This window comes from Bufo bufo, chromosome 4, assembly GCF_905171765.1.
Source record: "Bufo bufo chromosome 4, aBufBuf1.1, whole genome shotgun sequence".
Lineage (NCBI taxonomy): Eukaryota > Metazoa > Chordata > Amphibia > Anura > Bufonidae > Bufo > Bufo bufo.
The window spans coordinates 160156263-160183129 of record NC_053392.1 but is presented as its reverse complement, the minus strand read 5'-3'; the positions used below and the strand labels follow the sequence as shown (position 1 = coordinate 160183129).

Below are 26867 nucleotides of genomic sequence, written 5' to 3'. Positions count from 1 at the left end.
CGCCCCGCACAGTGGAAGAAATGCTGACGTGCGACATGACAGGGAGCAGACATACAGAGTAAGAAACAAGTAGCAGAGTAAAGTACTGACGGCAAAAAGTCACACAAGTGGCATCATCCATCATGACAGCAATATATGCAGCCTCCAAGACATTTTATCTTTGCCTCTCTTCAACCATCATGTCCCATTTCTCATCTACATAAAACTAAAAGAACATTATTCAGTGGAGACAATGCTTCTGTAATTATAATAATAATACATGTACAGTAAATAGCATTCATATAACCTGAATCTCAGAATCCATAACAGGGCGCCAACCTACCATGTACCATTTACTACTGGTGTCTTCTTGGCCCTTTCATTCAATCAGCTGATTGGTGAGGATGTTGAGGGCTGGACCCCAACATCTGAAATTGAGGGTCTAAGGTTAGACCCTCAATTTTATGGAAAACCTCTTCAACTTCTTTGCTGCTGCATGACCCTATGTAAAAGATTCTTTGCTGATTCTTTGGGAGCAGTATTTGATTCTAAAATGAGTAAAAAAAAAAAAACACAAAGAAAATAGATGCTATAGTTGAAGATTGCTGATCATACAGCCAAAGTTAATCAGGTTGAGAGCATGCAATCGTATGCAAAGACCTGTCATTCTTGTAGCAGTGCATGGTAGCTACATACATAATAAATGAACTACTCCCTGTGCATAAGGTATTCAGCAATTAATTTTAATGAATTAGTTTCATTTTGGCATAAATATTCAGACACTTTACTCAGGACTTAGTTGAAGCACCTTTGCCAGCAATTACAGCCTCCAGTCTTATTGGTTATGATGTCACAAGGTTTGCACACCCGGATTTGGGAATTTTCGGCCTTTCTTCTCTGCAGATGCTCTCAAGCTCTGTTGGATCGGATGAGGACCGTTGGTGAACAGTTATTTTAAGGTCTCTCCAGAGATGTTCGAATGGATTTAAGTCAGGCTGGGCCATTCAAAGACATTCACAGAGTTGTCCCTTAGCGACTCCTGAGTTGTCTTGGCTGTGTGCTTAGGGTTATTGTCTTGTTGGAAGGTGAACCTTTGGTACTTTGGATCAGAATATCTCTGCACATTGCTCCATTCAGCTTTCCCTCAACTCTGAGCAGTCTCCCTGTCCCAGCCACTGAAAACACTCCACAGCATGATGACTGCCACCACCATGCTTCACTGTAGGGATGGTATTGAGCAGTGCCTGGTTTCCTCCAGACACGAAACTTAGAATTGAGGCCAAAAAGGTCTTGGTTTCATCAGACCAGAGATCTTGTTTCTCAAAGCCAGAGTCCATTAGTGTGCTTTTTTTGCAAACTTGTATGTGTCTTTTAGTGAGGGGAGGCTTCTTTCTGGCCTCTCTGTGATAAAGCTCAAATTGGTGGAGTGCTGTACTGATGGTTGAGATTCTAGAAGTTTCTCCCATCTGCACATGGGCTCTTTGTGGTGCAGTTAGAGTAAACATTGGAATAGAGAGTTTGGAGGGCACTCATACGCTGCTCAAAAAAATAAAGGGAACACAAAAATAACACATCCTAGATCTGAATTAATTAAATATTCTTCTGAAATACTTTGTTCTTTACATAGTTGAATGTGCTGACAACAAAATCACACAAAAAAAAAAATGGAAATCAAATTTTTCAACCCATGGAGATCTGGATTTGGAGTCACACTCAAAATTAAAGTGGAAAAACACACTACAGGCTGATCCAACTTTGATGTAATGTCCTTAAAACAAGTCAAAATGAGGCTCAGTAGTGTGTGTGGCCTCCACGTGCCTGTATGACCTCCCTACAACACCTGTGCATGCTCCTGATGAGGTGGCGGACGGTCATCTGAGGGATCTCCTCCCAACCTGGACTAAAGCATCTGCCAACTCCTGGACAGTCTGTGGTGCAACGTGACGTTGGTGGATAGAGCGAGACATGATGTCCCAGATGTGCTCAATTGGATTCAGGTCTGGAGAATGGGCGGGCCAGTCCATAGCATCAATGCCTTCGTCTTGCAGGAACTGCTGACACACTCCAGCCACATGAGGTCTAGCATTGTCTTGCATTAGGAGGAACCCAGGGCCAACCGCACCAGCATATGGTCTCACAAGGGGTCTGAGGATCTCATCTCCTAATGGCAGTCAGGCTACCTCTGGCGAGCACATGGAGGGCTGTGCGGCCCTCCAAAGAAATGCCACCCCACACCATTACTGACCCAATGCCAAACCGGTCATGCTGGAGGATGTTGCAGGTAGCAGAACGTTCTCCACGGCGTCTCAAGACTCTGTCACATGTGCTCAGTGTGAACCTGCTTTCATCTGTGAAGAGCAGAGGGCGCCAGTGGCGAATTTGCCAATCTTGGTGTTCTCTGGCAAATGCCAAACGACCTGCACGGTGTTGGGCTGTAAGCACAACCCCCACCTGTGGACGTCGGGCCCTCATATCACCCTAATGGAGTCTGTTTCTGACCGTTTGAGCAGACACATGCACATTTGTGGCCTGCTGGAGGTCATTTTGCAGGGCTCTGGCAGTGCTCCTCCTGTTCCTCCTTGCACAAAGGCGGAGGTAGCGGTCCTGCTGCTGGGTTGTTGCCCTCCTACGGCCTCCTCCACGTCTCCTGATGTACTGGCCTGTCTCCTGGTAGCGCCTCCATGCTCTGGACATTACGCTGACAGACACAGCAAACCTTCTTGCCCCAGCTCGCATTGATGTGCCATCCTGGATAAGCTGCACTACCTGAGCCACTTGTGTGGGTTGTATACTCCGTCTCATGCTACCACTAGAGTGAAAGTACAGCCAGCATTCAAAAGTGACCAAAACATCATCCAGGAAGCATAGGAACTGAAAAGTGGTCTGTGGTCACCACCTGCAGAACTACTCCTTTATTGGGGGTGTCTTGCTAATTGCCTATAATTTCCATCTGTTGTCTATCCCATTTGCACAACAGCATGTGAAATTGATTGTCACTCAGTGTTGCTTCCTAAGTGGACAGTTTGATTTCACAGAAGTGTGATTGACTTGGAGTTACATTGTGTTGTTTAAGTGTTCCCTTTATTTTTTTGAGCAGTGTATATCTGATATTAATATGGAAATATAGGCTTTTGGTTCCGGCGTGCGCACATGAGGACGGGAGAGTAAGTTGCTCCAGCACCAGCCGCCCATAAAACAGGGAGCCCGCACGACACTGGGTCATTAAACCCCTCCAAAGCCACCGCTATTAATACGGGACACTGCATGGAGAAAAACTATGTCCTCTTGTAGCAGTTTTTCTTCTTTTAAATATTCTCTCCTCTTTTTACCTTGTTGATTTCCTTTATCTATTTAAGCAATAGAAACTTTTAAATACATAAAGGGAATCAACAAGGTAAAAGAAGAGAGAATATTTAAAAGAAGAAAAACTGCTACAAGAGGACATCGTTTTAAATTAGAGGGGCAAAGGTTTAAAATTAATATCAGGAAGTATTACTTTATTGAGAGAGTAGTGGATGCATGGAATAGCCTTCCTGCAGAAGTGGTAGCTGCAAATACAGTGAAGGAGTTTAAGCATGCATGGGATAGGCATAAGGCCATCCTTCATATAAGATAGGGCCAGGGGCTATTCATAGTATTCAGTATATTGGGAAGACTAGATGGGCCAAATGGTTCTTATCTGCCGACACATTCTATAGATACCTGCAGAAGTGCGGCTCCCTTCCTCCAACCCCGGCTCTCCCGCAGCGCAAGTTACCAGCGGGGTAAGATGGCGGCCGCATCAGAAAGAGCTAGCAGGCTCACGAGGTCAGCCTCACAGCCACCTCAGCGCTCGGTGACAGAGCTTGCAGAGACTTCTGGTGAGGAGGGAGGAGCGATGCCTCAGGACCAGGACTTTACTATTTCATGTAAAAATATGGCAATAGAAGTAGCTAAGCTACTGGCACCTGACATTAAAGCCACTTTAGAAGCCACAGTCTCCACGGCCCTGCAGCAGCTTCAGTCTGAGGTACAAAGTCATTCCACTCAGATCGCAGAGCTTGAGCAGAGAGTAGCCAAGATGGAGGAGGACCTGAAAAAGGCCCACACCTATGCCCAGGAAGCAAAACGCTCTAATCAATCCCTGAAGGAGAAGGTAGAAGACTTGGAGAATCGCTCCAGAAGGAGCAACCTTAGAATCGTGGGGCTACCAGAAACAGTTCCGTCATCTCAACTAGCCAAGATATGTGCAACAGAAATACCTCATTCTCTAGGGCTTCAAGGCCAGTTTATAGTAGAGAGAGCCCACAGGCTGGGACAGGCTGGGACCACCAAGACAGACGGAACAAGCCTTGGTCTCCAGTAGGCCGAGAATGGTCATTGTGAAGTACATAAACTATGCAGCGAAGGAGGAAATCTGGCGCAGCTATAGAAAAACCACGTTGCCGCTAAAAGTAAGAGGAAACAAGCTATTACTGTTCAATGACTACTCTGTGGAGGTAACGAAACGCAGGAGAGCCTTCTCTGCTCCACTCTGGTCCAACAGAAGACTAGATTCACTTTGATTTACCCAGTGACGCTAAGAGTTTTCCGGCCAGACGGCAGCATAGAGACCTTTCTCACCCCTAGAGAAGCACATGAAGCATTGGATCTGAAGTGGGGAAGTGTCACGGGGCGCCAAAAGCGCACTCGGTCTCCCATCAGCCGCAGACCTGCTCCTTATCTTCGGGAGCGAGGATCTGTGTTTGGCCTCATTCCCAGGGCGGCTTTGCTAGTTGGGAGGCTCCCTGCTCCTAGGTCTGTCTTGAGCGCCGAGCTGATCACTCGGTGCTCGACTTGTCTGTCTGTTGGTCATGTGACGCTGGCCACGTCACATGACCCTCAGACCCCACTATAAATACAGGCAGCCTGCTGACCACAGGTTGCCTGTTAATTCTAGGTTCCTGGCTTTTTTTTGGACTACTGAATACTCACCTGATCCTGTTCCCTGACGATCCTTTGCCTGCTCCTCCTGTACTGCGCATCCCTCCTGGTATTGTGACCTCGGCTCCCACCTGACCCCGGGACCCCGGCTTCTCCTGACCATTCTCTGCTTAACCCTTTGTACAGCGTAGCTCTCTTTGTTCTGACCCGGTCCGTTCACGTTCCGTATTTTGTCTTGTCTGTCTTCCCTGCACATATCCTAAGTAAGGGACTATCGTCCAGTTGTCCCCTGTCATCAGGACTCGTGAGGCAAGTAGGCAGGGGCAGGGGTGAGGGTGGAGCGCAGTGGTCACTATCCTTCCCCCTGTGTGTGTGTGGACGTGACCGTTACAGAAAGTCCTTCATCGCAAACCGACTCAACGAAGAGGGATCTCTTCTCGGGGAATGATCAGAGAGATAGGTTCCCCTAAGACGTCCGCAAAAATTAAGGGATTAGATGCCTAGCAACTCCCGAGCCAAGGCCCGGATTGGAACTGACAAGAACTCTGATCCTTGCGGTAATGTGCGAGATACAAGGGAAACTTGTTAGCATTACTTTAATTGCTTATACTGTTATAATAGCTTTTAACAATGTTAAGTATAACTAGTGTTCTTACACGGGTTTAGATGCTCCCGACACCCGCTTTTCCAATTGTATATGTTTAACGTCGGGTTGGGAACTCATTGTGGCCATACTGACATAAGGGCGGACAAGGTCAAGGAGGTGTTCGTTTCATATATTATAGAGTTAATTAGGAGGAGAAGTGACAACGACTTCACCAATTTCTGCGCGAAAAAAGAGAAGTCCAGAGAATATATGTCATTGTTGTATTTAAATGTTGGGGTTCCTGTGTTTGGGGGGAGGGAACGAGATGGGAGGGAATGGGAAAGAGATCTTTTCTTGCACTGCATTAAAGGGGTCGAAATCATAGAGAGGTATAGGGAACTGATCCTTGGTCCCTGTGTGGGGTCTCCTGTAGAAACCAATAAGGCAAATTCTTCATGAGAATAGCCACATGGAATGTCAAGAGATTGCGCTCCCAATTTAAGCACATAAATGTTCTGTGACGGCTACGAAGACTCAAGATAGATGTGGCTCTTCTCCAGGAGACACACCTGGAGGAACAAGACTTCTGGAAGTTGCAAAAGATGTGGGTGGGACAAGTGTTGGGCTATCTTTCACAGGATAGGAAGGCGGGGGTTCTCATCCTCTTGCATAAAAATGTACAAAATATGGAGACATAAGGGCACATATAAATTGAAAGATATCTTGGACAACAAGAAACAGTCTTTGATCACTTGGGAAGAATTTCAAGCTAAATATAGTGTGACTTCCTCTAATTTTCTTCTGTTTCACCAGCTACGCTCTTATTGCAGATCACAATCGGAAAAGTTAGGAGAAACGGACAGACTAACATGGTTTGATGGATGTGGAAAAACCAGCACTCACTCAAATGCACGCTGCCCGGGAGAGGACGTCAATCCACAGCAATATTAACAAACACAAATCAACTATTAGAACCAAAAATCTGTTATTACCCATACCAAGCCATTTTGAAAAATGTAGACATTCTATTGCCCAGTAGAAATTTCAGGTTCTAGAACAGGTGACTAGACCACGGAGGGGGGGAGACATTAAGAAAATTTGGTTACGGAGGGAAGCCTTTTGGATCCACACGTTGGACACACTACACCCTAGAGGCCTCAATAGGGAATATGAGGTCATGCATTTATAAAGAAACACTTTTGTTACATGTTTACAATCTATATATCATTTATTTTTCAGACGTTGAATATCTGAACATGCGTAAGAAAACTGTCTACAATATGTAAGATAGAATATGTATTCAAGTGTTTGTTGCTTTTTTGGTTTATTCACTTAATATTGATTGCACCTGTCTTTATGTGGTCACTCCCTTTATGGGATGGACCTGCTGTTCCTGTGGGTGGTGATTATAGTATATATAGCTTGTTAAAATCACTTTTGGATGTATTTGTTGATGAAGGCACATTCGCCGAAACGCGTCCTGGTCATAGGACTATTTCTGTTTATGGAATAAAAATATACTTTATTCGCTTCAAGACACAACTGCTGGGATTCCTTCCTTATATAACATGGTTTGAGGCTCTCTTGGGTGCTGATAAATCTATGTTACCTCTGTCAGACATATACCGTAGACTTCATAACACTGAAACTATTAATTTAGTCGCTAACACTTTCTCTCCCTGGGAGGAGGAACTTGGTGTCCCAAACCTAACTAAGCAGATGAGGGATGGTTACGAATTTGTAAGAAAAGCCCTGCATAATGAACAATGGCGAGAGACCCAGTTCAGGATTATGCACAGAGCGACTTATGCATTTAACCTATCCTACAAGGATGCCCCGGCCCACTATCTAAGACAGTGCCCCAAATGTTCCCTCTCAAGAGCAGGACTCTTACATAGCCTGTGGGACTGCCCAAACCTAAAGTCAATTTGGTCGCAAGCAGTGAATTACATTTTGACAGTCTGGGGAGTGAAGGTGCTACTTAAACCAGAACAATGCATCTTTCACTATATACCCAGGGTACAAACAGATGCAGAGGGACCAGGGGTAGCTGAAAAGGGCATACATATACTACTCATGTCAGTAAAAAAATCCATTCTAAAACATTGGTTACAAACTACGCCCCCATCGTGGGATGAAGTGGTAGGGACCATGAAACAAGTGCTCCATATGGAGAGGATAGAAATGGAAAAATACAAAGAAAGAGAAATTAGCAAGTTCATCAAAAAATTGAGAAAATTCATTGAATCTATATTGTCAGAGGGAGAAATTAGGGAACTGATGTCCCCCTTCACTCAAACCACTTGGTACCTAGAAGCACAACTAGGAGGGAAATTGGGAAAATTGGAAATATAGGAATGGAGAGATGGCCCAATACTAAAATTTGAGAAAAATCACATGTGGAACCTGAAATGCAGAGCAGAGACGCAAGACTTCATCGATAAGATCTCGTTTGTTGGGGGGGAGGGAGGGATGTTTTTTCTCTTTTTGAGTTATGTTACGTTTTGAAAAGGTGAATAAGGGCATGCTAATATTTCCCATCTTGTGTTTACTATGTACATGTATGGATATTTAATATGTTCTGTATTTTTCATGCCTTGTTCTCAAATAAAAAGAATTATAAAAAAAAATATGGAAATATACTACATATCTAAAAAGGTATTTTATTAAAAAGCAGCATCTATATAACACAAATAAAATAAAAGAATCTCTTATAATAATAAAAGTCAAAGTAAAACCACGTAAAGCAGCATAAAAGACCATCAGCGACAGTCATGCATCACTCCATATCCTTATTATTCAAGTGCATGTTGGCATAATAAAGTCCACTATAGTATTAATTACGTCAATGATTATAAGGATATAGATGAGGTATGGCAGTATTATGTTACACCGGTTATATATGGATAAGTTGTAGCAGCTCTCACCTCTGATCACCTGCATGAAGCAATGTCTCAGCGGCAACCATGCATTTTGCCACTGTTCACAAGGGTGATATCTCTGCGTTTTCTGTACAGGGGGTGGAGGTTGTTTCCGCACCTATCAGAGGAGGTGATCGGAAACAAAAGCTTCTAAGTAGAGAAACATATTGGATGTTCATTTTGGAAACTTGTATACCGAAGGGTTTGAACAGGAAACATGATTTAACCTTGCAGTATATGTAATTCATCAGTATGTGATTTTGAATGTATAACACTGATTTACTGCTTCCCCGCCCACATGTTCCTGGGAGGATCTCCTAATCCTGGAACACCTGGGCCTGGGACGCAACCTCCATCCAATTAGAGAAGGAGGAGGAACCCTCCTGTGTTGTATATAAGTACCTGTTTTTTAGCACACTATGTATTGTCTTGAAGAAGGGCTCAATACCACAGCCCGAAACGCGTCACAATCACTTTGTGTCTCTCCATGTGATATTTGTTGGATCTTAAACTATGCAAGCCGAATAAAGAACACATTTTTATACGTTAAAAGCTGGAATCAACCTCTTTGTTTTCGGACCGTTTATATATGTTACATCAAATATACAGCTGGGTCCACCCAGTAATATTCAGCAGTGTTGTTCGACGTATTCCATATAGGTAACTCACATTATAGTTAGTATCAATGTCCTTATGTGGATCTTAACACAAATGAATTGATTATTCAGAGTTACTTATTATACCAGTGTAAATGATGCATTTTTATATATATTTAGTGCTTTCTTTGGAGTCTGTTTCAAATGTGCACAAAAATTCTTTACAGGCATGATGTCTATGGTCGTGGTTCTTCCTCTACATAAACAATCACTGGTTATCGGTATTTGGTAAGTGTTAAGGAGAATAAGATAAATTGTTACATTACCGATCCATATACAGTCGTGGCCAAAAGTTTTGAGAATTACATAAATATTGGAAATTGGAAAAGTGTCTGCTTAAGTTTTTATAATAACAATTTGCATATACTCCAGAATGTTATTAAGAGTGATCAGATGAATTGCATAGTCCTTCTTTGCCATGAAAATTAACTTAATCCCAAAAAAAACTTTCCACTGCATTTCATTGCTGTCATTAAAGGACCTGCTGAGATCTTTTCAGTAATCGTCTTGTTAACTCAGGTGAGAATGTTGACGAGCACAAGGCTGAAGATCATTATGTCAGGCTGATTGGGTTAAAATGGCAGACTTGACATGTTAAAAGGAGGGTGATGTTTGAAATCATTGTTCTTCCATTGTTAACCATGGTGACTTGCAAAGAAACGCGTGCAGCCATCATTGCGTTGCATAAAAATGGCTTCACAGGCAAGGATATTGTGGCTACTAAGATTGCACCTCAATCAACAATTTATAGGATCATCAAGAACTTCAAGAAAAGAGGTTCAATTCTTGTTAAGAAGGCTTCAGGGTGTCCAAGAAAGTCCAGTAAGCACTAGGATCATCTCCTAAAGAGGATTCAGCTGTAGGATCGGAGTGCCACCAGTGCAGAGCTTGCTCAGGAATGGCAGCAGGCAGGTGTGAGCGCATCTGCACGCACAGTGAGGCGAAGACTTTTGGAAGATGGCCTGGTGTCAAGAAGGGCAGCAAAGAAGCCACTTCTCTCCAAAAAAAACATCAGGGACAGATTGATCTTCTGCAGAAAGTATGGTGAATGGACTGCTGAGGACTGGGGCAAAGTCATATTCTCCGATGAAGCCTCTTTCCTATTGTTTGGGGCATCTGGAAAAAGGCTTGTCTGGAGAAGAAAAGGTGAGCGCTACCATCAGTACTGTGTCATGCCAACAGTAAAGCATCCTGAGACCATTCATGTGTGGGGTTGCTTCTCATCCAAGGGAGTGGGCTCACTCACAATTTTGCCCAAAAACACAGCCATGAATAAAGAATGGTACCAAAACACCCTCCAACAGCAACTTCTTCCAACAATCCAACAACAGTTTGGTGAAGAACAATGCATTTTCCAGCACGATGGAGCACCGTGCCATAAGGCAAAAGTGATAACTAAGTGGCTCGGGGACCAAAACGTTGACATTTTGGGTCCATGGCCTGGAAACTCCCCAGATCTTAATCCCATTGAGAACTTGTGGTCAATCCTCAAGAGGCGGGTGGACAAACAAAAACCCACTAATTCTGACAAACTCCAAGAAGTGATTATGAAAGAATGGGTTGCTATCAGTCAGGAATTGGCCCAGAAGTTGATTGAGAGCATGCCCAGTCGAATTGCAGAGGTCCTGAAAAAGAAGGGCCAACACTGCAAATACTGACTCTTTGCATAAATGTCATGTAATTGTCGATAAAAGCCTTTGAAACGTATGAAGTGTGTGTAATTATATTTCACTACATCACAGAAACAACTGAAACAAAGATCTAAAAGCAGTTTAGCAGCAAACTTTGTGAAAACTAATATTTGTGTCATTCTCAAAACTTTTGGCCACGACTGTATGTATCCGAGGAAGCTCTATATTTGGAGCATAGGTAGACCGCGGCACCTTTGATGTCTGTATTGGTTGTGCTGGCCCACGTGTTCTCGAGATGCCGGCCCTTTCAGCTCTCCGCTGCCGATCACTCAGTGTCAAGGCGCTCCTATTCACCATGGGTAAATGTAATTACATTAAATCCAGCGTGTTTTAATGGTACCAATCTTACTGTCTGCCTCTCAAGACCAGATGCGTTCCAAACCTTGTGTTCCTTCATCAGTGGTAGACAGTACTATGCTGCAATGGATCCTTTTAAAGGTAGTTCATCAATCAAGAAGGAGGTGCTTGTCAGTTTATCAAAATCAATACCAATATATTGAATGGATCAGGTCCAAGTTACTGATATCTTCATCTCCTCTTATAATTTCTCCTTGTAGAGGGTCACATATTGTTCTGATTAAGGACTTATGTCACCTGAAAACTTATTCATAAGCAATCTGTATATAGTCCAAAAAACGCAACTGCGTTTTGAATGCGTTTCTGATGCGTTTTTTCATTTTAACATGTATATTTGATTGCAAAATATAATAATTGTCCAAATTCCATAAATAGATGTATTACCCTCATATTATCTTAGATACAAATTGTTAACAGTAGTAATTTGGCTTAAATAGCAATAATCAGTCATCTTCAGACATACTCATCGATTGAATAAATGTCTACTTTTCGATTTCATATGGAAAGACAATATAGGTTTCCTCCCACTCCAAAGACATACTGATAGGGACCTTAGATTGTGAGCCCCATTGGGGACAGTTGGATGATAATGTCTGTAAAGCGCTGCGGAATATAGTAGCGCTATATAAGTGCATGAAATAAATAAATATAGACGGTATCATGTCATTGTACCTATACACTAAATACACAGTGTGTGATATAGATATGCCACTAATTATATCCTGTTTAAATTACCCATATTTTCTTTTGTGGTTGTTCATATGTTTTATTTAGCCCTTTCTTTCATTTATATAGACTGAAATTTTGTAATTTGTTCTATTTTTCAAATTTTCATAGGCGTTAGTTGAAAGAGAAAAGAAGAACATAGGGACGGGGCTTATCGCCTATAAAAACTTTAAAAATGTGAAAAATAGAACAAATTACACATCTGCAGGCTATAGAAATGAAATAAAGGGCTAAATAAAAGATATCAACAACCAAAAAAGAAAAAATGGGTAATATAAACAGCATGAGGCTCCGAAACGCATCTGGTCTTGAGAGGCAGACAGTACATTCAAGATTGGTACCATTAAAACACACTAGATTTAATGTAATTACATTTACCCATGGTGAATAGGAGCACCTTGACACTCTGAGTGATCGGCAGTGGAGAGCTGAAAGGGTCGGCATCTCGAGAACACGTGGGACGCCACATGGAACGCCGAGGCCAGCACAACCTATACAGACATCAAAGGTGCCGCGGTCTACCTATGCTCCAAATTTAGAGCTTCCTCGGATACATATAAGGATCGGTAATGTAACAATTTATCCTATTCTCCTTAAAACTTACCAAATACCGATAACCAGTGATTGTTATGTAGAGGAAGAACGACGACCATAGACATCATAACTGTAAAGAATTTTTATTTGTGTTATATAGATGCTTCTTTTTCAATAAAATACCTTTTTAGATATGTAGTATATTTTCATATTAATATCAGATATATGAGTGCCCTCCAAACTCTCTATTCCGCTTTTTAGAATTATTTACTGGCAAGGGTGTTGCCATAGGAGAGTACACCTAAATTTGTGGATACGTGTTGGTTGAGCCTCTCGACCAATATACAAGAGTAACCATTGGGTTCTTGGTCATCTTTCTTACCAAGGCCCTTGTCCCCCACTTACTTAGAAGGGTGGCCAGCTCTTGGAATGGTCCTGTTGTTCCAAACGTCTTCTATTAAAGAATTATGGAGGCCACTGCGCTCTTGGAAACTTTCAGTGCAGCAGACATTTTTTGTCCACTTCTCCAGATCTGTGGCCACACATTCCTGTCTCTCAGCTCAGAAGATCAAGAGAAATGAGAGGACACAGATTTTAAGTGTCATAGCAAAGGGTCTGAATACTTACGGTATGTCCATACAAAATTTTACTTTTTTGCTTCTAATAAATTTGAAAACATTTCTAAACTTCTGTCTTCACTTTCTCATTATGGGGTCCTGATGCAGACTGATGGGGAGAACATGATTTTTTTATTTTTTATTTTAGCACAAAGCCGCAACATAACAAAATGTGAAAAAGTGAAGAGCCTGAAGACTTTCTGAATGCACAGTACATAGATCTTTTTAACATGCAGTATAATGGACAGCTTACTGACAAGGAAGGTACGTTGTCCTATATAAATAATGATATGTAAGAAAAAGATAGAAAAATCATAAATTACTGGAGAAGGTCATAACTCACAGACTGAACACATGACAGTACTCGTGTTATCACAGAGGAAAGCGTTAGCCTCCATTCTCCAGGAAGCGTGCCCTTGTCACACCATTTACTGGTATCAGATATAGAGGAGCTCTCTCTGCTTCTCAGAAAAACACATAAGACCATATACTGTATAAAGAGAGTTCATCAGAATATTAGAAATTATCATGAATAACAAAATAGAAATCCCTCAGTTCTTGGTCAGGATGACAAAGGCTAGATCTACCACCATAAATGACTGCTATGGTCTGACACATCACTCACTGATGGCCGCAGATGACACTATTTTCAGGTTACAGTGGCTTTTCTAGACCAGTTTCTATGTAATATTAATTACTTTAACTTTTAGGGATCACTGTATATGATATATAACTGCCAGAAATGGCTGACATCTCATGTCCCCCAATTCCTTTATACAAACTGGGTCATTTTTATTCCCGTGTCATATGGTCAGGATACTGTGCTATACATGACCTCCAGGATATCAGGACTTCACATAACTGCCTGTTACTGTGATGAACATGTCCCATCAGAACAGATGCCGCCAGTCAATATACTCAGAGTCTTCCAAGCCTCGCAGGCTCTTTATGGAGCCTCCTGAGACGTCTAGAGTTTAATAACCCAGGGCTATTAGACGGAAAATGCACAGACGTCTACAATTTGCTAATATAGGTCATACAGAAATGTAACTCGTCCCCGTAGAGTTCAGCTTCCATTTAGTCCATGTGCTGAATTCGTGAAGACGTCTAGGATTAGTTCAGAATCTACTGCGCTTTCAAAGATCCATGCAGCAGGATGAGAAAATGGAGGCTAATAATTTACCACGATGTGACCCAGTCATGATGGAAGCAGTGCACGCACGCACATGTGTACACACCTTAATGAGCTTATCTCACGATTCATTAAAAAATGAAAATCCAATATCATATAGTACACGATCGTCTCTTTCTAACAAATACAAAACCAGCCCTGTACCTCACATGGATCCAGAGTTCTCCTTATTCATTGCTGCAATTGCTCTGCTGGTTTTATTTCAAGATGACAGATCAGTGGGTGTGTCCTTTCTCGGGTGGGGGGGGTCCTTTCTGCAGTTGAAGGATAGAACTGAGCATGTGCTTCCATCTCAGTGAGCAGGACAAAGAAATTAGAAAAAGAGAAAACAGCTGGTGGCACTACAGTGGGGAACAGAAGTATTTGAACACCCTGCGATTTTGCAAGTTCTCCCACAATCATGGAGGGGTCTGAAATTCACATTGTAGGTGAATTCCCACTCTGAGAGACAGAATAAAATAAAAATTCAGGAATTCACATTTTATGATTTTCTTGCACTGCTGAACATAAGGATTTGAACACCTGAGAAAATCAGTGTTAATATTTGGTACAGAAGCCTTTGTGTAACGGTCACGTACACACACACACACAGGGGGGAGGATAGTGACCACTGCGCTCCACCCTCACCCCTGGCTCTGCCTACTTGCTTCACGAGTCCTGATGACAGGGGACAACTGGGAGGCAGTCCCTAACTTAGGATTCGTGCGGGAAGGACAGACAAGACAAATAATGGAACGTGAACGGACCGGGTCAATACCAAGAGGACAATGCAGTACAGAGGGATAAGCAGAGAATAGTCAGGAAAAGCCGAGGTCAAATACCAGAAGAGAGACGAAGTACAACAGGAGTCCGCAAAGAATCGTCAGGTGGAAGCCGGGGTCAGAATACCAGGAGAGATGCGCAGTACAGGAGGAGCAGGCAGAGGATCGTCAGGGAACACAGGATCAGGTGAGTATGCAGGAACAAAACAAACGCCAGACCTAAACCTAATTAACAGGCAACCTGTGGCCAGCAGGCTGCCTGTTAAATACTGGCAGGCTGAGGTCATGTGACGTGGCCAGCGCCACATGACCTGCACCAGGGAGAACAGCCGAGCACCGAGTGTCCAGCTCGGTGCTCAGACTTCCCCTGGTTACTGGGGGAACTCAGGACGCCGGCCGCGCGGAGGAGACGTGCGCGGCCGGTCCGTCCCGCCCCTGTTACCTAGGAGATGAGGACGCTGTGCGCGTCCTCTCTCCTGTACAGCAAAGGGACGCCGACAGTGCTGAGGAGAGCGAGTGCCTCGGCGTCCCTTGACACTTTGTTTGCAATTACAAGGGTCAAACGTTTCCTGTAGTTCTTGACCAGGTTTGCACACACTGCAACAGGGATTTTGGCCCACTCCTCCACAAGGATCCCCTCTAGATCTGTCAGGTTTCGGGGCTGTCGCTGAGCAACACGGAGTTTCAGCTCCCTCCAAAGATGTTCTATTGGATTTAGGTCTGGAGACTGTCAGGTCGTTGTCATGTTGGAAGACCCAGCCACGACCCATCTTCAATGCGCTGACTGAGGGAAGGAGGTTGTTGCTCAAAATATCACAATAAATGGCCCCATTCATCCTCTTCCTAATACAGTGCAGTCGTCCTGTCCCCTTTGCAGAAAAATCCCCTGTTACTAGACTATTTTTGCTACTGCTACATCACCAATCCAAAAGTACTCCAGGTAAGCATAACCTATGGATTTGCTTCAGGAACATCAATCCCTCCTTTTGGAAGGCATATGGTGAAGGACGCATAATCCCTTACACCTTACGCTCCAGTTCAGCCTGCACAAGTTGGAATATGGCTTTGAGGATCCACCCACCCACAGGATACCACCAAACGGTCAAGTTTCTGCATGCAGTAGGATTGGATCTTAAAAGTAGAGAAAATATAAAGGAGTGATAGGATGTCTCCATTTTTTTAAATTAAGTCCTGGTTTTAGCTTCCAAAACTGCATGCAGAAACCTGACCACTTTGTGGTCGTACCATAAGAAGGATGTACTGTACATGATAAGGGAGGCTCCCATTTAGGGCTTAATCTATTAGCCACAGAAGAGATCAACGACAAAGAGAACATTTCTCATTGAAGAATCCAACGCATGGATTTCAGTGTGTGCCATGTACAGTGGGTAGGATAATTCAAAGCTGGTGTAAAGGAAAACTGGCTTAGTTGCTCTTTGAAGCCTATCAGATTCCACCTTTCATTTCTCAGAGCTCTTTTGGAAAATGAAAAGTGGAATCTGATTGGCTGCAAAAAGCAACTAAGGCTACTTTCACACTAGCGTTAATATTTTCCAGTATTGAGATCCGTCCTAGCGTCTCAATACCAGAAAAAAACGCTTCAGTTTTGTCCCCATTCATTGTCATTGGGGACAAAACGTAACTGAGTAGAACGGAATGATCCATGATGCATTTGGTTCTGTTCTCTTACCAGAAAGAAAACTGCAGCATGCTGCGGTTTGCTTTCCGTCCTGGGATGCGGAGCGAGATGGATCCATCATGACCCACAATGCAAGTCAATGGGGACGGATCCGTTTTCTCTGACACAATCTGACACAATAGAAAACGGATCCATCCCCCATTGACTTTCAATGGTGTTCATGACAGATCCGTCTTGGGTATGTTAAAGATAATACAACCGGATCCGTTCATAACGGATGCAGACGGTTATATTATCAGTAACGGAAGCGTTTTTGTTGAACCCTGCCGGATCCAGCAAAAACACTGGTGTGAAAGTAGCCTAAAGCAGTTTTCCTTTACACCAGTTTGATAAAGCTTCCCCTATATCTTTTCTTTTACCTGCTGTTCTCAGCTTTTAGTACGAGGCCTTTCACATAGCTAGGGAATGCAGCTGCACTACAAAAAGACTGATAAACGCTCTACTTCCAATAGGAATCTGAATGCCGTCCCATAGAGATAACTGGAGGAGCAGCATACAGGGAGTGCAGAATTATTAGGCAAATGAGTATTTTGACCACATCATCCTCTTTATGCATGTTGTCTTACTCCAAGCTGTATAGGCTCGAAAGCCTACTACCAATTAAGCATATTAGGTGATGTGCATCTCTGTAATGAGAAGGGGTGTGGTCTAATGACATCAACACCCTATATTAGGTGTGCATAATTATTAGGCAACTTCCTTTCCTTTGGCAAAATGGGTCAAAAGAAGGACTTGACAGGCACAGAAAAGTCAAAAATAGTGAGATATCTTGCAGAGGGATGCAGCACTCTTAAAATTGCAAAGCTTCTGTAGCGTGATCATCGAACAATCAAGCGTTTCATTCAAAATAGTCAACAGGGTCGCAAGAAGCGTGTGGAAAAACCAAGGCGCAAAATAACTGCCCATGAACTGAGAAAAGTCAAGCGTGCAGCTGCCAAGATGCCACTTGCCACCAGTTTGGTCATATTTCAGAGCTGCAACATCACTGGAGTGCCCAAAAGCACAAGGTGTGCAATACTCAGAGACATGGCCAAGGTAAGAAAGGCTGAAAGACGACCACCACTGAACAAGACACACAAGCTGAAACGTCAAGACTGGGCCAAGAAATATCTCAAGACTGATTTTTCTAAGGTTTTATGGACTGATGAAATGAGAGTGAGTCTTGATGGGCCAGATGGATGGGCCCGTGGCTGGATTGGTAAAGGGCAGAGAGCTCCAGTCCGACTCAGACGCCAGCAAGGTGGAGGTGGAGTACTGGTTTGGGCTGGTATCATCAAAGATGAGCTTGTGGGGCCTTTTCGGGTTGAGGATGGAGTCAAGCTCAACTCCCAGTCCTACTGCCAGTTTCTGGAAGACACCTTCTTCAAGCAGTGGTACAGGAAGAAGTCTGCATCCTTCAAGAAAAACATGATTTTCATGCAGGACAATGCTCCATCACACGCGTCCAAGTACTCCACAGCGTGGCTGGCAAGAAAGGGTATAAAAGAAGAAAATCTAATGACATGGCCTCCTTGTTCACCTGATCTGAACCCCATTGAGAACCTGTGGTCCATCATCAAATGTGAGATTTACAAGGAGGGAAAACAGTACACCTCTCTGAACAGTGTCTGGGAGGCTGTGGTTGCTGCTGCACGCAATGTTGATGGTGAACAGATCAAAACACTGACAGAATCCATGGATGGCAGGCTTTTGAGTGTCCTTGCAAAGAAAGGTGGCTATATTGGTCACTGATTTGTTTTTGTTTTGTTTTTGAATGTCAGAAATGTATATTTGTGAATGTTGAGATGTTATATTGCTTTCACTGGTAAAAATAAATAATTGAAATGGGTATATATTTGTTTTTTGTTAAGTTGCCTAATAATTATGCACAGTAATAGTCACCTGCACACACAGATATCCCCCTAAAATAGCTAAAACTAAAAACAAACTAAAAACTACTTCCAAAAATATTCAGCTTTAATTTTAATGAGTTTTTTGGGTTCATTGAGAACATGGTTGTTGTTCAATAATAAAATTAATCCTCAAAAATACAACTTGCCTAATAATTCTGCACTCCCTGTACACATGCGATCACCACTCCATTCATATGGGTGGGGTGGGAATGGGGAGCAATAGGTCCTCCGGACAACCACCACTCAGACACTATCACCTATTCTGTGGATAGGTGAAAAGTTTAAATCTTTGTAGGACAACCCATTTTAACCAAGGAACCATTACTGGTACCAACCTGCAGACACTGCACTGATTGTCCATCATGAATGCCCAGGTGCCATCTCAGAGACCTTGCTGCCAATAATAACTCTGCTCCTACAGAATGGACAGCGGGGCACATTTACAAAGACCCACGTTTTCACCCCACAAGCTAATTTATGCCTAATCTAAGGCAGCTGTGCGCCTGGTTGGCTAGTGTCGTTTTTCGCCAACTTGTATGGCGTTTCCAGGAGTGCATGTAAGGCTACATTCACACGACCAAAAGTGTTTTGCGGTCTGCAAATTGCGGATCCGCAAAACACGGATACCGTCCGTGTGCGTTCTGCATTTTGCGGACCACACATGGCCGGCACTATATAGAAAATGCCTATTCTTGTCTGCGATTTCGAACAAGAATAGGACATGCTGTATATTTTTGCGGGGTCTCAGAACGGAACTACGGATGCGGACAGCACACGGTGTGCTTTCCGCATCTTTGGCAGCCCCATTGAAATGAATGGGTCCGCATCCGTTCCGCCATATGACATACGGTCGTGTGAATGGACCCTTAGTAAATTTGACCGGGCCAAAGTCCCGTTCCCGTCACGCTCCCATTCTGCCCAACTGTTGAAAACTTTTTGACACTGGCGATGCAACCGAATTTGTCACATGGCTGGTCAAAAAGGGGCCTTGCGACTATTTTTATTCCAAAAGATGAGGTAAAAATATTTGTAAATGATCCCCAGGGTTTCTCTCAGCCACTACGCCGATGTTGCTGCTGCAGGAGTCTGTCATAGTAAAACGATCCCCCTTTTGTTGTTTGGGTGGAGGAATTTGGATGAAAAACAAGGAACTGCCATACAAAAATGCAAAGGGAGACATTAGTTTCTGAGCCTACAGTGTGAAAGGAAACAGCAGAAGTCAGAACGCCACGTGAAATATCAGGCCAGCTAAAACTTTGCATTTCCTGCAAATTGCACAGAAAGAGTGTACTGAGAAGGAAATCAGTATTTTTTTCACACTAAACCGGCCGATGAGATTCTTGCAGTGAATGTATAGTAGATGTATAGGACACATACTGCTGTATATGCTTCAATAATTCATGAGGCCTATTAGTCATTGCTGACAGCGGTGAAGAAATACCTAGCAGGAAGTGAATCCTTCGATGCATACAGTCTAAAGTTATATTAATACAATGTGCTTCCACAAAGCAAAATGACAAAGCCAGCCTAATAAAAATATCACAAAATAAGCATTATTAAAGGCAACTTCCAGCCAATATAATAATAGCAAAGACAGGTGCACTCTGCGGTCTTCCTAAACCCTCAAACTGATGTAAAATTGAGAGATTAGCCAACATATCCAACTGTGGAGGACATGTCTGAGCCCGAGCACCGCGCCAAGGTTTCTCAAGTAGCTCGGGTCCTAACACTCACCTACCTGTGCCGTATGGGCAATACCAGGGACCAGTGGGCGAATTACACGAGCGTGAGGTCCGACTCACAGACAACTTACCAGTTACCTCCAGCATGTAGCCATGCTAGCAATGGGAGGAGGGAGGAGTCTGCGAGTCCCACTCAAGACTGGCTGATATGGATGTCTGGAGGTGTATGAACTCCATCCGCAGGTTACATTTAGGTGCACCTGCGAGGCCTGGGCCATATCAGCCAGTCTTCTGTGGGATTCACAGACTCCACCCTCTTCCCATTGCAAGCATGGCTACATGCTGGAGGTAACTGGTAAGTTGTCTGTGAGTCGGACCTCACGCTCCTGTAATTCGCCCAATGGCCACTGGTATTGCCCATACGGCTCAGGTAGGTGAGTGTTAGGATCCGAGCTACTTTAGAAACCTTGGCTCGGTGCTCGGGCTCAGACATGTCCTCCACAGTAGGATATGTTGTCTAATCTCTCAATTTTAACATCAATTTGAGGGTTTAGTAAGACCGCAGAGTGCACCTGTATATGCTATTATTATATTGTTTTATTGGTTATCACATCCACATAATTGCTATCTTGTGTAGGATGTTTATTGTGGTACTTCTGGTCCGCTGCGGGCATCCTCCACTGTATGCAGGGGATCGCCATTAGCAACGGGCCACAAGTGTTAGGTTCGCCAAAATGTATTTGCCAAGAATCTAAATTTTACAAAATAAGCGTAGCATTCGCACCAGAATATTTTCTATTACTATGGTATTATTGTACTTTATTTGGTTTGCAGAGTGCTGTTGCATTGTGTTTTTTTTCTAAGTTAGAACAGCCACGCATGTGCGACCACCTTCCATTCATTTCTATTGGACTGTCAAAAATAGCCGAGCATTGGAGTGAATGGAGCACGCTCCTTCGGATATTTTCGGAACTCCTATAGAAATGAATAGAGAGCGCACCACAAATGCACGGTGCGTTCTACTTCACTTTCAAGTGCCCGTTCTGGAGATAGGGTCCCAGAGGTTTGCAAGAACAGAAATTGACCTGCAGTGTAGATTTTAAGATCCGCAGCTTATGTATAGTGGTTTCCCACATACTTCAATGGAGTTGTTAAAATAAACTGAAAATCAGCACCTAAAACTGCAATAAAAATGCACAAAACCACAATAAATAGTAAATATTTATGTGATTTTTAAGTGGATTTTCTGTATACAAATCCGCACTGTGAGCAATTAACTCTAAAAAAGACACTGGGTACAAATTGCATCCAAAGGAGAGGCGCAAACCACTGCTGACAAAAAAAAAACAAAAAGGATTGTGCTGCCCTTGCCAAAATATCTAGACCCCTAAGTCTTTTGGGCTAATATTCTGTTGACTGATGAGTCAAGTATGGAACTTTTTGGAAGACATGGTTCAGTTTACGTCTGGCGTAAAATTAACATCACGTTCCACCATAAGAACATGAGTAAAATGTGATGGTGGTAGGATAATGGGCTGGGCCGCTTTGCTTCTGCAGGACATGGACAACTTGCCACAACTGATGGAAGTATGAATGGTGCTTTCTCTCAGAATATGCTGAAAGAGAATGTCCTCCCATCAATTCGAGACCTAAAGCTCAAACACAGTTGGGTTATGCAGCAAGACAATGACCCCAAGCATGGAAATAAGTCCACCTTTGTATGGCTAAAAATGAATAAAAGTTTTGGATTGGCCAATGTCAAAATCCTGACTTGAATTCCATTGAGATCCTGAGGCAAGAACTTAAACAGGCAGCTGATGCTGAAAGCCCCTCCGATGTAGCTGAACTAAAGCAATTCTACAAGGAAGAGTGGTCAAAATCCCTCCACCACAATGTAAAAGACTCATAGCTCATCAGTGATGCCAAATGTCAAGGGTGGCACAACCAGTTATTAGGTTTAAGGGGGAAGGGGGGGGGCAATTACTTTTTCACATGAGTGATAAAGGTTCTGAATAAATCTTCATTAAATGGAATGATCATTTATCACACAGGATATTCATGGCACATACAGTACAGACCAAAAGTTTGGACACACCTTCTCATTCAAAGAGTTTTCTTTATTTTCATGACTATGAAAATTGTAGATTCACACTGAAGGCATCAAAACTATGAATTAACACATGTGGAATTATATACATAACAAACAAGTGTGAAACAACTGAAAATATGTCATATTCTAGGTTCTTCAAAGTAGCCACCTTTTGCTTTGATTACTGCTTTGCACACTCTTGGCATTCTCTTGATGAGCTTCAAGAGGTAGTCCCCTGAAATGGTCTTCACTTCACAGGTGTGCCCTGTCAGGTTTAATAAGTGGGATTTCTTGCCTTATAAATGGGGTTGGGACCATCAGTTGCGTTGAGGAGAAGTCAGGTGGATACACAGCTGATAGTCCTACTGAATAGACTGTTAGAATTTGTATTATGGCAAGAAAAAAGCAGCTAAGTAAAGAAAAACGAGTGGCCATCATTACTGTAAAAAATAAAGGTCAGTCAGTCAGCCGAAAAATTGGGAAAACTTTGAAAGTAAGGGCTATTTGACCATGAAGGAGAGTGATGGGGTGCTGCGCCAGATGACCTGGCCTCCACAGTCACCGGACCTGAACCCAATCGAGATGGTTTGGGGTGAGCTGGACCGCAGAGTGAAGGCAAAAGGGCCAACAAGTGCTAAGCATCTCTGGGAACTCCTTCAAGACTGTTGGAAGACCATTTCAGGTGACTACCTCTTGAAGCTTATCAAGAGAATGCCAAGAGTGTGCAAAGCAGTAAGCAAAGCAAAAGGTGGCTACTTTGAAGAACCTAGAATATGACATATTTTCAGTTGTTTCACACTTGTTTGTTATGTATATAATTCCACATGTGTTAATTCATAGTTTTGATGCCTTCATAGTCATGAAAATAAAGAAAACTCTTTGAATGAGAAGGTGTTTCCAAACTTTTGGTCTGTACTGTACACTACTCACACATAGGATACTCATGGCACATGTATCACTCACACATAGGATACTCATGGGACATGCACCACTCACACAGGATACACATGGCACATGCACCACTCACACATAGGGCACATGATGTACATAAACCACTCACAAAAAGGATACTCACACATAGGATATTCAAGGCACATGTACAACTCACACATAGGATACATATGGAAGATGCACCACTCACACAGGATATTCATGGCACATGCACCACTCACACATAGGATACTCATGGCACATGCACCACTCACACATAGGATACTCATGGCACATGCACCACTCACACAGGATACACATGGCACATGCACCACTCACACATAGGGCACATGATGTACATACACCACTCACACATAGGATACTCATGGCACATGCACCACTCACACATAGGATACTCATGGCACATGCACCACTCACACATAGGACACTCATGGCACATGCACCACTCACACGTAGGATACTCATGGCACATGTACCACTCACACATAGGGCACATGATGTACATACACCACTCACACTTAGGATACTCATGGCACATGTACCACTCACATCATGCCAGTGTGCTGAGAGTTGTCCTTGGCACATGTACCACTCACACATAGGATATTCATGGCACATGCACCACTCACACAGGATACCCATAGCACATGCACCACTCACACAGGATACCCATGGCACATGCACCACTCACACAGGATACCCATGGCACATGTACCACTCACACAGGATACACATGGCACATGCACCACTCACACAGGATACCCATGGCACATGCACCACTCACACAGGATACCCATGGCACATGTATCACTCACACATAGGATACTCATGGCACATGCACCACTCACAGATAGGGCACATGATGCACACGCACCAGAGGATATGTCATCAGTTACAAAGAGTCAGATTATGAGCACATCAGAAATTTGCAGTTTTCATTAAAGGCTATGGACACTGTTATTATTGCCTTCTACTTATTTTGGGCTAAAAATCATATTTTTAACTAGTCTTTAATAAAGATGTTCAGCAGTTTTTCTTCTTCAGCTTTCAGTTTGGTGCATTTGCAGACAGTCAGGATCTCTGCTTCACGCTGACTCTGTCACCTGGATCTGTAGTCCTTATCTCTGAACTCCTGACAGCTCAGAAACACTCTCAAGAATATAGCTCTGAGCGTTTACGTGCTGTTAGGAAAGTACAGATAAGGGGTTTTCCAGGATTCAAGTTTTAATGACCTATCCACAGGAAAAGTCAACAACATCTTATGGGGAGGTTCTGACACCCCCACTGATCAGCTGTTGGAATGGGCCACAGCGCTCTGGCGAGTGCCACTTCCTCTTCCTGGGCCAGTGATGTCATGTTTATGGGTCACATGGTCCATATGCTGCTCAGTCCCATTTAAGTGAATTAGCCTGGGCTGCAGTACCAAGCACAGCCACTATACCATGTACTGCGCTGTGCTTGGCATGCTGTGAAGAGGCCGCAGACAGCTGATGAGTGGCGGTGCTGGGTGTAGCCTTATCAGTGCATGTCAGGCACTTCCTCATAAGATTCTACTCTGACAGTTCATTCAGGGAAAGAAAAGAAAAAAAATGTATAGATAGAGAGATGAGACAGATAGATTAGATAGAGAGATAATAGATAGATAGATAGATAGATAGATAGATAGATAGATAGATAGATAGATAGATAGATAGATTATAGATAATAGATAGATAGATAGATAGATAGATAGATAGATAGATAGATAGATAGATATGAGATAGATAGATAGATAGATAGATAGATATGGATAGATAGATAGATAGATAGATAGATAGATAGATAGATATGGGGGAGATTAGATAATAGATAGATTATAGATAGATAGATAGATAGATAGATAGATAGATAGATAGGATAGATAGATAGATAATAGATAGATATGGGGGAGATTAGATAATAGATAGATAATAGATAGATATACTGTATATAAAGACTTTCGGACATGAAATATTTATATTCAGCAGCTTGTCTGCAGCTACCTGACACTTTGGATGGAAAGAAAGCAAGGCCAGTTATATATAACATCTAGTAATGAATTTTTAATAAATTGGTTTGGGAGGGTTTAGCTCTTAAAGGGGTTGTCTCACTTCAGCAAATAGCATTTATTATGTAGACAAACTTACTAATGTATTGTTATTGTCCATGTTGCCCCCTTCGCTGGCTGGATTCATTTTTCCATCACATTATACACTGCTCGTTTCCATGGTTACAGACCACCCTGTAATCCATCAGCAGTGGCCGTGCTTGAACACTATAGGGAAGGAAGCCGATCTCTCTGATGGCCAGACTGTGGGAGCGCACATAGGTGGGTGCTTTTTCTTATAGTGTGTAAGCACGACCACCGCTGATGGATCGCAGGGTGGTCGTAACCATGGATACAGTTCGTATCCATGGTTACACACAGTTCGTGTATAATGTGATGGAAATATAAATCCAGCCAGCAAAGGAGGCAACATGGACAATCACAATACATTAGTAAGTGCCTTGTATTCAGAAAAAGCACCTGCCTATGTGCGCTCCCACAGTCCTGGCCATCAGAGAGATTGGCTTCCTTCCCTATAGTGTTCAAGCACGGCCACTGCTGATGGATTGTAGGGTGATCACTCAGCATGAAAACGAGCAGTGTATAATGTGATGGAAAAATGACTCCAGCCAGCAAAGGAGGCAATATGGATAATCACAATACATTAGTGAGTGGTTTGTATTGACTTTCTCTACATGATAAACGTGTTTATGGCCACCATGTGGCATCTGCAGCCATCATTGTGCCCAGTACAAAAGGCAGGATGAAATGCTCTGGATCACGGAGGTAGAGTGCCCCTATAAGAGTGCCCCACATGGCCATGTAACCATTAGTCACTGCTCCTGCCACCAGATAGCTCTAGTCTCATTCCATCTTGTGGTCCCCAAGGTGCAGGGCACCTACAACTCCCATCATGCCAGTGTGCTGAGAGTTGTCCTCCTTCCTGCACGTCTGCAGACGCTGTGCCCATGCCCACCTCTGGGTACAGACCACTCACCATACACCATGGCCCCGCCCGTCTCGTGCAGGAACCTGAAGCGACGGTTCTTAAAGAGCCAGATGGTCAGGATGGTCAGGATGAGCAGAAAGTTGAAGACGAGCAGCTCCAGAGCCCCCTGATGCTGGAAGAACTCCAGTGCCCGGGAGGACCTCGGCGTCTTGATGCCCCCCACCATGGCCGCACGCTTCACTCGCCAAAGGCCAGCACTACTTTGCCAAGAGCCCGTAAGACATGTCAGTGTCACATAGCGGCACCGAGGAGGGGCTACCCGGGCGGCTTGCTCAATGACTGGGACGCTCCTCCACGGCGCTGTGCATGCTGGGAGATGTAGTTTCCAGCCAGCTTTCAGCCGACGCTTGGTATGGGAGCGTTGCCAGCCTGAGGACTACAACGCCCACATATGCTGATGATGCGAGGTAGATAGTGCCAAGGTGATGGTTACCTGGCAAACTGGGTTATGTAATGGGCACCGACAGCGACGGACATAGGACTCCCTGTGAAGCTCAGAGGCATCGCCATGTTTGCCAGGGTGGTCGCATGTGCCCAGGGTGGTCGGGTCAGACTTCG

At 43.5% G+C, this 26867-nt stretch overlaps 1 protein-coding gene across 1 annotated transcript in view; it reads right to left on the bottom strand.

Moving 5' to 3' along the window:
- The window catches only part of SLC9A9 (solute carrier family 9 member A9), a 902549-nt gene extending 875958 nt beyond the window's left edge, over positions 1 to 26591 (bottom strand). Inside the window, exon 1 of the mRNA XM_040428049.1 lies at positions 26298 to 26591. Coding sequence (XP_040283983.1) covers positions 26298 to 26475 — 178 coding nt within the window. The 5' untranslated portion in view covers positions 26476 to 26591. The remainder of the gene's footprint in view (positions 1 to 26297) is intronic.
- Between the last annotated feature and the right edge of the window lie 276 nt (positions 26592 to 26867).